The sequence below is a fragment of the Chelonoidis abingdonii genome, chromosome 7, assembly GCF_003597395.2.
Source record: "Chelonoidis abingdonii isolate Lonesome George chromosome 7, CheloAbing_2.0, whole genome shotgun sequence".
Taxonomy (NCBI): domain Eukaryota; kingdom Metazoa; phylum Chordata; order Testudines; family Testudinidae; genus Chelonoidis; species Chelonoidis abingdonii.
The window spans coordinates 108,555,475-108,570,761 of NC_133775.1; the positions used below are offsets into that span (position 1 = coordinate 108,555,475).

General features: G+C 47.2%; 1 protein-coding gene across 2 annotated transcripts in view; it reads left to right on the forward strand.

The window, feature by feature from the left end:
* CYFIP2 (cytoplasmic FMR1 interacting protein 2) overlaps positions 1 to 15,287 on the forward strand; it is a 61,356-nt gene that overhangs the window by 10,384 nt on the left and 35,685 nt on the right. Inside the window, exons 8-18 of one of the 2 annotated variants that reach the window (XM_032800477.2) lie at positions 2,400 to 2,504; positions 4,342 to 4,433; positions 7,867 to 7,984; positions 8,910 to 9,029; positions 9,546 to 9,671; positions 10,035 to 10,201; positions 10,605 to 10,752; positions 11,084 to 11,237; positions 11,801 to 11,957; positions 12,946 to 13,042; positions 13,979 to 14,055. In XM_032800477.2, the coding sequence (XP_032656368.1) occupies positions 2,400 to 2,504; positions 4,342 to 4,433; positions 7,867 to 7,984; positions 8,910 to 9,029; positions 9,546 to 9,671; positions 10,035 to 10,201; positions 10,605 to 10,752; positions 11,084 to 11,237; positions 11,801 to 11,957; positions 12,946 to 13,042; positions 13,979 to 14,055 (1,361 nt within the window). The remainder of the gene's footprint in view (positions 1 to 2,399; positions 2,505 to 4,341; positions 4,434 to 7,866; positions 7,985 to 8,909; positions 9,030 to 9,545; positions 9,672 to 10,034; positions 10,202 to 10,604; positions 10,753 to 11,083; positions 11,238 to 11,800; positions 11,958 to 12,945; positions 13,043 to 13,978; positions 14,056 to 15,287) is intronic. The other variant, XM_032800478.2, reaches the window with a different exon arrangement.

Genomic DNA, 15,287 nt, shown 5'->3' on the forward strand with positions numbered 1-15,287 from the left:
CCCCTCCAGGGCCCCATGATGTTCCGTCGAGCTGAGCAGAGCTGGGCACAGCTCTAAGCATGGGTCACTCAGGCGTGTTCAGAAGCAATACCTCTGCCCAGGGGCTGAGTGTGCTGCCTTCATGGCATTTCCAGCTGCCAGAGCAGTAACTCATTCCTGTATAAAGAACGGGAGTACTTGTGGCACCTTAGAGACTAACAAATTTATTTCAGCTTAAGCTTTCGTGGGCTACAGCTCACCTATATGGCGCTTTCAGTAGATCACTGGGCTGGCTTTTCTCAGTCTGTTCTCTCTCCTCTCCTCTTTTTTCTTCCTGTCCTTCTGCTATCCTTCTATAGACCCTTTCCCTGCTTCTTCCTTTCTCTCTTTCTCTGCTCCCCGTCTCTCCTTGCCACCAGCTTTCTCCTTCTGGACCCTTTACAAGGTCAGTAACCCTGCCCGGCACGCCCAGAGGATACTGCATGGCTGTTCTATGCATTCAGCCAGCAGATGGAGCCTCTCACTGATGAATGGGAAAGCTCTGTGCACAGCAGTCAAGTGGTGCTTCTGTTGTCACGCACAAGTGTTTAGGAGCCACTCTTTGTGTGTGGGGGCCAAAATCAGCATCATGTGGCAAACCAAACCCTGGATCTGAATCCCCCACCCCAGACTTAGGAGCCCCTGAATGTTGCTGCTCAGGCCCCTGGCTAGCAGTGATGAAACCGATCGTTGGATTCTTTGGGCTCCTTCCAGCATTTGTGCCGTAACCCCAAAGAGGCCACAAAGTGAACGTATCAGGATCTCGGGCGAAGGTAGGGGGGATCAGTGGCAGGAGCTCGATAGGCAGGAACGACCACCGGGGTTCAGAGTCCATATCAGGGTCAATAGTCAGGCCAAGGGTCAAGCGAAAGACTGTTTGGGGATCAGGCCGAGGGTCAATACCAGGTGTCAGGGTCCGTGTGAGTGTTCCGTCATTCAAGCAGGAGTCATGGTCCTAGTCAGAGCTGAGGTCAACAGTGGGAGTTCACAGACAGAGAATGCAGGGTGGTCATGGCAGCTAGCTAGTGATTCACACTGTTACCTGCTGAACACTTCCTGGCCTGCCCCTTGTGTTTATATAAGTACAAAGTAATGCACATCGGAAAACATCATCCCAACTATACACAGAAAATGATGGGGTCTAAATTTAGCTGTTACCACTCAAGAAAGAGATCTTGGAGTCATTGGGGATAGTTCTCTGAAAACATCTGCTCAATGTGCAGTGGCAGTCAAAAAATGTTAGGAATCATCAGGAAAGGGATAGAGAATATCATAAAAAATATCATAATGCCACTATATAAATCCATGGTATACCCACACCTTGAATAATGTTTGCAATTCTGGTCTTCACATCTCAAAAAGCATAAATTAGAATTGGAAAAGGTGCAGAGAAGGGGTATGGAACAGCTTCCATATGAGAGAAGATTAAAAAGACAGGAACTGTTCATCTTAGAAAGGAGATGACTAACGGGGGGTATGTTAGAGAAGTCTATAAAATCATGAATGGCAGAGAGAGAATGAATAGGGGAGTGTTGTTTACCCCTTCACATACCAAAAGAACTGTGGGGAACCCTATGAAATTAATAGACATCCAATTTAAAACAAGCAAAAGAAAGTTCTTCTTCACACAATGCACAGTCAGCCTGTAGAACTCATTGCCATGGAATGTTGTGAAGCTGGAAAGTATAACTGGATTCAAAAAAGAACTAGATAAGTTCATGGAGGATTGATCCATCAATGGCTATTAGCCAAGATGATGAGGGACACAAGACATGCTCCGCGTGTCCCTAAACGTTCGACTGCCACAAGCTAGGACTGGATGACAGAAGATGGATCACTCTAAATTACCCTGTTCAGTTCATTCCCTCTGAAGCATTTGGCACTGGCCACTGTCAGAAGACAGGATATTGGGCTAGATGGACCATTTTTCAGACCCAATATTGTCATTCTTATGAGATTGTCCTCAAAATTTGTGAGTTTAATCTGGAGCAGAATGTTGAACTTTCCACAAGTGAACATGGCTTTTCATTACAAACAGGTTGAAATTTCACCAGTGGAAAAATTATGAATTTTTTCATATTTGCTCTGGGATGAAATTTTTCCATTTTCGTTTTAACATTTTATGGCCGCAGAAACCACTTGTTGTTCTTGAAAAAACAAATAAAGCAAAAAATCAAGGCAAACGTGTTATGTATCCACAAATATTTGATTTTCCCCACTCTACCCATCACCAATTTCACATGGCTGGAGCTGTGATACAGGACCCTGAAATAATGACTTCTCATGCCCCATAAAAAGGAATTCCCTTCTGACCTATGCTATCTATTTATCATTTCATCACAATGACTCTGGCCTCTCCTGTTGTCTCCATGTCCTTCCAGGTAATGGGCTTTGGTCTGTATCTGATGGATGGGAACGTCAGCAACATTTACAAACTGGACACCAAGAAGAGAATCAATCTTAGCAAAATAGACAAGTTCTTCAAGGTCAGTGGCCTGTGCAGGTCGGGTTGGAGATTGTTGTAAATTAATGATCCACATGGCTTGGGTGTGATTTTTAAAGCAAACAACAAACGTATTTAAAGTTCAGAAAAAGACCTAAGGATTCTGAGCCTGATCCTGATCCTTCTTGAGACGGCGGAGACGGTTGGATTGCCATGAATCTGGGTGAGCAGGTAGTCGTTTGTACTAGCTTCAGAAATACAGGGTTTTGCAGCCCTATTGAAATTCTAGTCCAATTCGTTATGGTCTCTGAGGTTAATGATTGGCTTTTCTTTTCTCTTTACCCCACCATTGACCTGACACACCATGAACCCAAGGAGCCAAATAACCCTTTGCCTTGCTTTGTGCATCCTCATTTCATCTGTAAAGCAGAGCCCCTGTAGGATAAAAATATGAATTGGAAGCTTGTGTCCACCTCAGAATGCTCAAGAGGTTCCATAGAGAATTAATGCTAAGCTTTGCTGGAGTGATTTCCCTTCCTTCGTTCTGGGCAAGACTGTAGCTGTGTGCCATGCTGTGCTCAGGGAGTGGGTTGCAAGGGGTCTGTGCAGGATTGAGAACACAGGACAAATTTTCCGCCTGATTCCACCTGGTTTCCTCCTGGGACTCTGCATGTATGCCAGGGTGTCCACCCATACCAGCCCAGCTCCACTGGCTGCTGCAGAAAAAGCAAAGGGCCAAGTCCCTGTCCTTACTCTGCCTCTCTTTTCCCTCTTTGGATAGTCCAGTGCTCTGCTACGGGCTAGGTGCCTGCAACCCCTGGCTTGGATTGCAACTGTTCCCTGCATAGGAGAGTGTCTTCTCCCTTCCATTGCTCACATGCACAGGGCCAGACATAAATTGGCCCTGTAGCTTTGGGTCACATCAGCACTAGCAGACATGGTAAGATCTGGCATTGAGTAGTTGTGGCTGCAGCAATGAATAGGAGAATAAAGCAGGTTTTCCTTGTGAAATGTATTGTATCCTATTAACTTTCAATTAGCTATGCTAATACTTGCCGTTAGCTTTCCTTCCACTGAGTCCTTTTGCCGGTAACTTTCCTTTCATCAAGTCCCGTTGACTTAATTTTCCTCCTAAAATGGGGTGGTGGTGGGGAAATCCCTGTACTGTTAACGATTTCTGCCTCCTTTGAGTGAAAATGAAAACCAACCTTGTACTTAAATGGATAAATATTGCTAAACCACAAAAGGATTTTGTCACTCTCATCACTTCTTGTGATGTCAGTGTAGAAGATGCATTGAGCCCAGGAACTCGGGTTAGACTAAAGCATTTAGGTCCTCAGGAGACTAAACTGTTGTGTGCCCCGGGCAGAGAACAGGAGAGACCAAGGTGCCACCAATGCCTGAGGCCGTTTTTGAAGCAGCAGGAACCCCAAATGCTAGCGTGCTGCTTTATTTCTCTTTGAGGGCGGGGGGAGGGACGGGGGGAGTTGTTCAGCGTTATGTATGTATCTTTTCTATAAACACACTCTTCTCTCTCCAGCAGCTGCCGGTGCTTGTGCCTGGCCCATTGCCTAGGGACTCCCGGGGGCTGCAGATATGGCCCTGTACATTACTGAGCAATAAACGGGGTATCACCAAAGCCAGGGGCCCGGAGGTCTATGACAGGATGATCCTCCCTATGTAAAAAGCCTGGCATTAGTTTTCAGTCATTTTCATGATCTGGGATGCCTGTGCATCCAGGTGTGCACCTCCCCCCTCGACTGGCAGGCCCGATCCAGCACCTCAGGGGCACAGGATGCCTTCTCGTGTCCTTTTGTGTTGCTCTCTAGCCAAAGGAAAACCTCTACCATATTTCAACCGTCTTATGTTTTCTTTTCCAGCAGCTGCAGGTGGTTCCTTTATTCGGCGATATGCAGATAGAACTGGCCAGATACATTAAGACCAGTGCTCACTATGAGGAGAACAAATCCAAGTGAGTGCCTGCCGTAATGTCTCTTGGCTTCCATGTGTCCAGAAAGGGGAGGGAGTTGTGACACTCCTTCTCAAGTGTGTAAGGTCTGTGTGCGGCTGGCTCCGGGTGCCCAAGTGTGCCCAAGGGTGCTTGGGCAGGAATGCACAGGAGCAAGTGAGCCAGAATGTGAGGTCAGTTGTCTGTGCAGGCGTATACGTATGTGTGTGAGAGACGGGTCGTTCCTGCAGGCACGAGTGTGTGTGTCTGTAGGAAAGTGAGCATGTGGACATAGAAGTGTGCCTATATGTAGGGTGCACTGGGTGTGTGCTCACAGTCATTGGCGATCGTGAGTGTGCTTGGGTGGCTGTGAGTTTAGGCACATGAGTGTCATATGGCTCCGTGCCCATGCTTGTGTACTTGCATGGGGAAGGAGGGGGTAGCTGTGAATGGAGGTCTGAGTGTTCATGGGATGGGTGTGTGGGCGCTCGGGTGCACAGACTGTGTGAATGTGAGTGATGTGTGCCTGCTCTGGGCAGATTTTAATCCACATTTTTGATCCGGGATACAAAATCCTCCAGAGCATGAACACAGCACTGGATTCTGTCCGAGGAATAGCAGGGCACCTTTTCCAGTGGAAGCAGTTACAGTGAAGCCACCCCACAGCCCTTCCCAGGCAGGAGGTTTTCATACATGACACAAGGAATGAAACATGCACCTACTGGTCAGATCCATTTGACATGAATTTCTTAATAGTGGTGACTCCACTTTTCTCAAACAGTTTCTTTCCCAGGGGCTCGGTGGTGCTGTGGGTTTGTGGAATAGTCTAGGATCTGGATTCAAATCCAGTTTAGCTGTTGTGTGAAATGAGTGTGAAACTGTCAATTTTAGATCACATCACATACACCCAAAACACTCCTTTCCTCAGTTTGGCGCAGTGTTCAGTTACTGCTCCAAAGAAAGTCGGAGATGGGTATGGATATCCCTGTGATAGGTTGGGATTAAGGTGCATTTGCAACTTTGCACATGGCACTTGAGCAGTGCCTGACTGAGATAAGCTTGACTATTGTTCCAGATATCCATCTGGCTTTCCATGCGCATTCATCTGTGGGACGAAATAACAGAAAAGCAATACAAAAATGTGCTGCTTTCGTGGCTCCACTGTCCCAAGGAGCCTCTTAGGCATTGATTAGTTCAGTCCTAAACCAACATTATCCGCTGTGTTAAACTGCCACTGCTGGTTTTTGTGAAGTGGACTCAAGTTCACATAAAATGAGCTAAATGCTTCAAACTCAGTTCGCGTCTCTCCTCAAAATTAGCTTGAAGTAGAGCCTCAAAAGTCATTAGTTTACTGATCCATCCACTCTAGCTATCCAGGCTCTTCTTCAGTGGCCTCATTAAGGGAGCAGTCTCCAGTCAAACTCTCTTTTCATTGGGCTAGGAAATTACAAACAGTGTTTAAGCACCAGGCCTTCATTTCTATTCCAGTTTCACAATGGAGGCCAGGAACACCTAGGATAGGCTTCCACTCCTCCCGCACGGTCGGCTGGCTGGATGCGTCCTCATGCACCTTCCCAACTAAGAATGTATCTTCCCATCCCTCATTCTTTGAGCTGTTTGGACAATGTTAATTATTTTTTCACAAGGATGGTGGGGTGGGGTTTCAAAAATTCCCACCAGAACTTTTTTTTTATTTTAAACAAACACAGGCTTTGAAAACTTTTTTGGGAAAAATTTTTGGTTGGTCGGTCCAAGTTTTCAGTTTCCAAAAATCAAAACTCAGAATTTTTTAACAAAATGTATCAATAAAAAAATGGAAATTTTTGGCCAAAATGAAAATGTTTTGGTCAAAAAACCATTTGATTTAAAAAAATGTTTCAATGAAAACTTTCTACCAGTTCTCCTCATTTTGCCATCCTAGAGTCTAATTAGCTGTCTACCTGTCTAATCACATTGCTAATGTGCTCACCTCCACAGTATGGGGGCACCACATATCTCTCCTCGCCCTGCCTTGCCTTCTTCACACGCTTCCTAACTGAAGTGGCATGGGACTTTGGCGACAAAACTGCTCCAAGTGTGTGTTGGGGGGGGCATTTATTCCTTGCACTCCTTTAGACTTGCATTTAAATCATTTCCCCCCTTTCTGTCCCTTCCTCCCGCCTCCCTCGCTCCAGATGGAATTAATTGTATTTTTCTTGCACGGCATTTTATTTCTTCTCTATGGACTACATTATATGTGGCAGGCCAGGCTGGTGTAGCACTGACCATCCCTGTTAACTTGCCGATTCTCTTGTGGGAAGCACAGGACACTGAATCGGGTAAGAGCCGAGTAATGGGATTCTGGGTTAGCACCATCAAGCACATAACAGAACTTCAGCCATCACAAGTACCTGCACCAGGAGCTTGTGTGGATATAGTCTCGTGGGAATGTTCACACCACAAGCAACTTATTCAAGTCCCTCTCCTGTGCACAAAGGTGTCAGGCAGCATCCAGCCACGGAGCAGAAACAACACCTTGTGTCTTACCATGGCCTGTCACACGGCACGACGAGCCAGTTCTGAATACTCGAAGCAGTCGCCATGGCGATAGTTCATGAGAATCCCATGGGCTGACATTTGTGTGCAGAAAATATTTTTGCGATAAGGCCAAGTTCCAAGTCTGGATAGTTCACGATCAGGAATTTGGGGGCTAAATTCATTGACTAGACCTAGTTCTTATCTACACTAATACTCTTTTATACGGGCCATGTGAAGGAGCCAGGACCCTCGCTTTAAGGTCCCTTAAAGCTGCCTCCCTGCAAAAGAGAATCCAGCCCAATCAATTGTTCTCTGCATATTTAGTTATATACAGGGTTTTTGCTGGGGTGGGAATATAATCCAGGACCAAAAGAAGAGTAAGAAGGAAGCACCTTTCCTTGCTGTCCACTGCAGTGGTACTTCCCCTATTGTGGTAGAAAGCACAGACCAGACCTTCAAGGCTGGACTCACAGAGGATGATATTGTCCGGAGATGGTTATCCTTAGGAATGGGAGGTAGGGATTGGTGATGCACAGCCTGCGTTGCTCTTATTCATTCCCTAAGGACTCCCCATACAGCAGCATGGATAGCAGCCTAGAGATGGCTGGCTGTTCGCTTCTCTCCAGGGCTGGAAGGTAAGTACAGCATGCCCAGCTGCATTAAAAGGGTGGAATTGAAGGAGGATTGTCCTGGCAGAAGAGGTAGATGAGAACCCTGTGTAACACCATATGAACCAGCCTCTGGACGGAGAAAGACGCTGCATCACACACACGCTTTGTTCAGTGTCTCAGGGTGGGACTCAGGAGAGGACTGGTGTATGCTGAGTCCTGGTGCTCTGAAGGTGGCAGGCTTTCAGAGCGCCCAGAGAAGGAGGCAGCTGAGCGGAAAGTCATGTTCCGCCAGGTGCCCTCGCAGTTAAAGAGGCCACTTTTCTGCCCAGGTGGATGTGCACTCAGAGCAGCATCAGTCCCCAGTACAACATCTGTGAGCAGATGGTCCAGATCCGAGATGACCACATTCGCTTCATCTCAGAGCTCGCTCGCTACAGCAACAGTGAGGTATGTTTGGGCAGTGGCTGCCTCAGGCTGCCACCTGAGATGGCGGACGTCACCCGGGGTGAAGGAGGAGGAGTTCAGTGAGTGGTACAGCACATCACATCCATGTTCCATGGGGGGCAAGAGAGACATGAGTGGTGGAAACTACTGCTAAAGTCATCAGTAGTGTAAACTGGATGAGCTTCTAGGCGTGCTGCAAAAGCCACATCTCTTTGTTACAATACATAATTGTTGACAATATAGTTCATATGAATAATATTGCAACAAAACATATATAATTCATTATGTGTCACAGCAGCTAGAGCTTTGCACAGGTGTCTTTTTATTATTTAAACTGAAATAAATAAAATACCTGCCAGGGCTTTGGAGGAAGATTCGTAGGAGAGACTAAAGGACCTGTCTTGCTATTTTGATGTATTGGCTGACTGAGTCCTTTCATATTTCCCTGTGATTATTATTTGCTGCTGGGTCATCATTAGTCATTATTAGCTAATTGGCAGGGTGCCTAGACTTTTGTGTATGGGCATTTTTCTGTTGTTATTTAAATCAGAATAAAGGGGTTCACAAAGAGCTGTCTTATATTTGGGGCATCTCAGGGAAATCTCTGAGACACTGAATAATAAGGAAAGAGTTGTCTTTTCCCTTATGTTATAGGAGAGACACCACAGAGTCCCAGCTCTGTAGGAAATACGCTACTTGTGCACTTACTGAGAGTCATGTTGAGCTAGGATTGTAACAGTAGTTTGCTGTTCCTGTGGGGGACACATTGCCCGCTGCATTTCTGGCTCGGATTATAAAACGACATGAAATTTATTTCATCTGGGAATCAGGGGAGCTAGACCTCTCATTCCGTAGCTTGCAGGCATGGCTGAAGAGCATGGCTTTGGGTCTATGACTCTGATTTTGCCACTGTGTGGGGAATCTCCAGGTGGTCACCGGCTCGGGCCTGGACAGCCAGAAATCAGATGAGGAATACAAGGAGCTCTTTGACTTGGCTTTACGGGGGCTGCAGCTGCTCTCCAAGTGGAGCGCCCATGTCATGGAAGTGGTGAGTACCAACAAGAGTAACATCCCCACCAGGGGCTTACCGTGATGGCCGGGAATTTCCTGGTCAACGAGAAATGTGAAAATTTAGTCAACTTTTTTGAAAACAGTTTTCACTGAAATTTGAAATTTTTCATTGAAATTTCAAAATTTGGCTTTTTTTTTGGTCACCTTTTCTAAAACGGGGGTGATGCTGACAGCTCTTTTATTGAGAATTCTAGGAATAAATATTAAGGGTCAGCTTGATGTTAGAAAAGTACAAGAACTTAATGCCAGTGGCCCAGAACTCACTAGCAACCCTACAATAAACAAAGCCAAGTGCTCGCACACCACAGCGGAATAAGATGTAGAAATAGCTTGTTTTTAAGCTTCCCAAAGGAATTATTATCTATAAACAACAGTAGTGGAGGCGAGGGAGTGTTTTTCTAAAAGGATGGAAAGCTCTCTTTGCGTGATGCACATTTCGCTTTGCTCAGCTGTGCTTGTTACTGTTTGCACTGGTTTTGTTTTCTCCTGCCAGTATTCTTGGAAGCTGGTACATCCCACCGATAAGTTCTGTAACAAAGATTGCCCAGGCACCGCTGAGGAGTACGAGAGAGCCACCCGGTACAATTACACCAGCGAGGAGAAATTTGCCTTTGTTGAGGTAGGTGCTAAGAGTGGCTCGTTTTGTCCAAAGGGCTGGGCAGCCCTCAGAAGGAAGGATGGTCTGATGGCTAAGGTAGTAAGCTGGTAGATCTGAGTTCAATTCCATGCTCTGCCATAGATTCCTTGTGTGACCTTGGGCAAATCACTTAGTCTGGGATTTTCAAAGCAGTCTAGGGGAGTGACACACCCCATCCCCCACTGACATTCAATAGGAGTTGTTGAGCACTTAATTCCCTTCACAATCCCAGGGTTCATGTCTCAGTTCCCCAGCTGCAAAATGACAATAATGCTCTTTCCTTTGCCACCAGAGTTACCTCTGCAAACACAAGGAAACTTATCTAGTTTTGTTCCTTTTACCCAGGTAATTGCCATGATCAAGGGTCTACAAGTGCTGATGGGCCGGATGGAGAGTGTCTTTAACCAGGCCATCAGAAACACTATCTATGCGGCCCTGCAAGACTTTGCCCAGGTGACCCTCCGGGAGCCATTGAGACAAGCAGTCAGGAAGAAGAAGAACGTCCTGATCAGGTGGGGTCCAAAATGTAACTTAAAGCATATCTCTATGTAGTGTGCTCCTGTCTGCAGCCCAACCCCCATGGGCAACCCTCTGTGTGGGCAGCCCTCCTACAGCTATAACCAGCCATACACCACATCCAGAGCCTACTGGTGCACCTTGCTCAGCACTCGTGAGCAACAGACCCATAACAAACCAAGGTGAGTTGCTCCTCCTCGTGTGACCAATGCACCTGTAACCATCCGGTGGGTACAGTCCAACCCTGGTGAGCCACCCTCCCAAAACTAACCGGTGTGAGTAGCCATCCCACCATGTGTCCATTCACAATGTGTTTTCCCTTTTCTTATGAGCATGGCGTTGGACATTTTCTCCTTACATTAAGAGGCAAGTTTTAAAGTTTTGCTTTCACCATCCCAGTGTCCTTCAGGCAATCCGGAAGACGATCTGTGACTGGGAGGGAGGTCGGGAGCCCCCTAATGACCCCTGCCTGAGAGGCGAGAAGGACCCCAAAGGTGGATTTGATATTAAGGTCCCTCGACGAGCAGTGGGTCCATCGAGCACACAGGTATGTAAACCGTCTCCACTTCCCCAGGGAGTCCTGGGGCCATAAAATCATCCAGCGGTGGCCCATTCTGGGAGTTAGCTGTTGGTCCATATAGTCTTCTCTTTTCCAAAGTCTTTGCTTATGTCTTATGCAGGTAGCTCCCATTGTTGCTTTCGGTGCATTGCTTGTCCTACAATACATAGGGCCGTCTTCTTTGTGGGTCTCTAATTAATAATGGAAGCAGCATACAGGATCCAGCCATTGGGTGGAAACTTCCTGGGACGTGGGGCGGCTTTCCTATAGAGCACCATGTGGTGCTGTATCAGTCAGGATGCTGCTGGTGTTTTTAAAGCTTTACATGGTGCGGACCATGCTGGAGTCACTCATCGCAGACAAGAGCGGCTCAAAGAAGACTCTGAGGAGCAGCTTGGATGGGCCGATAGTCCTGGCCATTGAGGAGTTCCACAAGCAGTCCTTCTTCTTCACTCATCTTCTCAACATCAGCGGTGAGGCTATAGCAGAGGCGGACTTGCACCCAGCCCTGGCCGGCTGCGCTGCACAGGCAGGACAGGCATAGGCAGCCTGGTGCGAAAGGTTGTCTTGCTCAAGAGTGGCCTCGCCAGCAGATTTTACTTTGAAACAAGGGTTTGCACTTCAGTCTGATTTCAGGTGTGTTACCAGACCCTGGCCCCCTTTTCAGTGAGGATGAATGCTACAGCACTAGTAAATGAGGGGTGGTCTTGTGGGTAGGCTCTGGGCTCTTTTCCTGGCTCTGCCACAAATTCCGTGTGTGACCTTGGCCAAGTCACTTGATCTCCCTGAGCCTCGGTGCCCCAGTTTTAAAGTGAGGATCATAATCCTTTCTTTCTCCTACCCTATGGTGCTCAGGTACCATTGCAATGGGTGTGTTTTAAGAACTGTGATGGAATAGAATAGTTAAACCGCATTTAAAATAAACGCTATGCCTGGCCTACAGGACCTGCCCTTTGCTGTGGGTTTCCCCTAGTTCTCTTGCAGACAGTAAACTCTGTGCCCTCCTGGTGTGGGGGGAAATCCTGTCTGTTTCCAGAAGCCCTGCAACAGTGCTGCGATCTATCCCAGCTCTGGTTCCGAGAATTCTTTCTGGAACTGACCATGGGCCGCCGGATCCAGTTCCCCATCGAGATGTCCATGCCCTGGATTCTCACGGACCACATCCTGGAAACCAAGGAACCCTCCATGATGGAGTAAGAGCCTAAGGGTGTCTGTGGGTGGGTTCATTAGCTGGACCTCGAGACACTAAGGAGCCTATCCTAGGGGACAGAATTTTATAAGAGGATTATGATAAGTATTTGAGTGCATATGTGACTTTGTGATACAGTTGTGCGCGACTGGTCCTTTTGTTCTGTTTGTAGAATGCCTAGCATGGTGGGGCCCTGGTCCTTGGCTGGGGCTCCCAGGCACTGCAGTAATACGAATAATAAATAATACTAACTCTTATGCCATTTGTTATGCATTATAACTGCTTCCTTGTGAAAGAAATTGTTTTCCACCTTAGGGGCAGGTACTGCAGACACTAAGGTTCCTTTGCAAAGCTAGAGAAGCACAGAAGTTTCTTAAAGGGCAGACAGTAAATTTCCTGGCATGGACGGGGATGTGGGGTATCCTCAGCTAGCAGAAAGCCAGCTGTCGTCTAGCTACTTCCAGCAACTGTGATCTAGGGACTGTGGGGGGAGTTTCAGGAGCTGGAGCAGGTGGAGCTGAATGGCACAAGATTGGAGAATTCTCCATTCCAACAGCCCTGCCTGGGCTGGAGTGGTTGCAAATGGGCTATATACCTTGTACTGGTGCTCAGAGCATCATCGCCATATGAGGGGTCGGGAAGGAATTTCCCCCCAGGCCTGATTCACAGTGACCTTGGGGGTTTTACGCTTTCCTCTGCAGTGTGTGGGTTTCTTGCAAGGATTACCTGGGTATATCTTGCTTCATCCTCCCCCTGCCTCTGCGGGAGCCTTGGACACCAGTGCACTTTGGTCCCTCCTGTTCTTTGCCTGTGGCACATTGTAGTCAAGTCTCCTGTGTGCCTCAATACTTTGGTCTTATTGCGATTGTTGGGTTGAATGTGTGGGTGATGGTGCTGCCCTGTGGCTTATAGGAGTTGAGACTAGATGATCAGATGGTCCCTTCTGACCATAAACTCTATGACTCTAACATGAACTGTTTTCTTCCCCTCAGGTACGTGCTGTATCCCTTGGACCTATACAACGACAGCGCATATTATGCCTTAACCAAGTTTAAAAAGCAGTTCCTATACGATGAAATTGAAGCTGAAGTAAGCTCTGTTCTTCTTTATTTGTCCCACTGTGCTATGAATGAAGCGCTCCCTCTTGCTTCACAAATGTGTCCTGTTTGACTGAACAGACCAATTTTTCAGTGAATTAATTAGAGGCATTCCCTAAAAAAAAAAAAAATACTGAGAAATATTCAAGAGAAGGCCACAAATTTCCAAAGGAGCCTTTGTGCTCCTGCTGACCAATGGCCCAATCGGCAATCAGCTCCATGTGGATCCAGTAAAAGCAAAATATTCATCTCTGGGGTGTGTAAAGTGTAACTGATGGCCAAAGAGTCATGAGATGTCGGTGAGGAAAAAGGCAAGAAAGGACATGGAGAGCAGAGCTGGGCAATTATTTTCAGCAGATAGTAAATTTGCCAAAAAATACATTTTTCTTAGCATCAAAACTATTTGCAAATTTGAATTCGATTGTGTCACGACATTTTCTTTCCGTAACTGTCCAAGCTTTCATTTTGACATTTTTGAAACAGGCTGTTTTGACGTTTCGTTTTTAATTGACGTCTCGTTTCGAAATGCCATTCAAAAGGGTTCGTTCAGCTCGTTTCGTTTCAACAAGAAAAAACAAAACATTCTGTTTCAGTTCAAATCAACATTGTTTTCCATATTTTCCACTCAGCTCAAACTGAGAGATAAAGGAAACAGGGGATGAGAGAGGATGGCTTTTATGATAGGATTCAGAACAGGCAAGAAACATAAATGCTCAGTGGTCTGCATTCCTTTATCATGAGAACGTGGAAACCCCTCTGCTGGGTGACAGGAAATGTAGGGTAAAGTGCTTTGTTAGTGATGGTGTTTTATTAAAACAGTGTTTTTCTCTCTCACACACACACACACATACATGCTCACACTTGTTCTAAGAGCCTATTTCTTTGATGTTGTTTACACCCCTGTGATGTATATTTTTTTCTCTGGCAGGTGAACTTATGTTTTGACCAGTTTGTGTACAAATTGGCAGATCAGATCTTTGCCTATTATAAAGCAATGGCTGGCAGGTATGAGAATCTCATTGCTGCTGATGGTTGTTATTACTTTTTGCTCTGCGGTATCCTCTAGAGGCAGGGCTCAAGGATGTGTTGTGCTAGGTGCTGCAGGCACACAAGAAAAGAGACAATCCCTGCCCCAAAGTGCCTACAGTTAGTACCTGTGACCAGACCACAGGTACAGGATCCAACAAATAAATTGAGGGGGCGGAGAGACAAAGCTAAAAGCAAAACAAGAATTAGCATAATAAGAAGCAGTCTGAGCACATTGTTGTGAATGCTAATGCTGCAACCTGAGCCCATGGAAGACTGGTGGTCTCCCGCCAATGAAGTCATTCCCTGAAGCAGGAGTCCCAGTGTCAGCTGCCCAGTACCTGCCAACACCTACACGTGTCAGAACCAGACATGCACTCATTGGGCTTGTCTAGACAGAGAGTTAGCGTCAATGGTGGTAGCTCAGTGTGCACTTGGGAACTTTTAGTGTGTGGTAGCAGGGCCCAGGCAGGCCATTAGGTCAGAGCACACCGGCCTCTATAGATGTACGCCCTGCCTTGCCGCGCACCCACTCTCCATTTACACAAGCCGTTGGTGGTGCGTCCGTGAACGATGGACAACAGGGCGGCAGCCCCGGGATAATGACGGCAGCTGTGAGTTTGATTAGGTAGAGATGTCAAAGAGTGACTCACTGGCCAGCGTGCCAGCTCATGGCTGGGAGCTGCCTGTCAGGACCTGCCCCTCAGACCCCGACTGCCAACAACCATTCGGCCCCTGTGGCGATCTGTCTCTTCTAATGACTCGGTGCTCCAGCCAGGTCACATTCAGTCTCACTCCTTCCGGGGTATCAGGTGTCCACTACATCCTCCACCCCTGCTGGGCTGCTCTTTAACCCCACTCTTCTTTCAGAGTAGCGGGTTCCCAGGCATCTCCCTACCATCCCCAGGCAGACTCCAAGCCAAGCCACTGCTGCCTGCCCAGGGCCTCCATCTCCCTGTTCCTCTTCTGGAAGACTGACCCAAGAGGCTACCCTGCTGGAATCTAGATCCTGTTTCAGGACCCGTGGGGTCGGGGGGGGCTGGCTCTACCCTGTGAGTGCCTTTTCCAGAGAGAGGGAACTCTACCCCCCCTTCTGCTGAGCCTCCTCTCCCTGGGTCTCTCTCCTCACTGGCTTGAGCTCCTTCCTTGAGGAACACCCGGCTCCTCCTCAGCTGAGACCGATAATAAACTGCGCCTAGCACGCCCTCTAG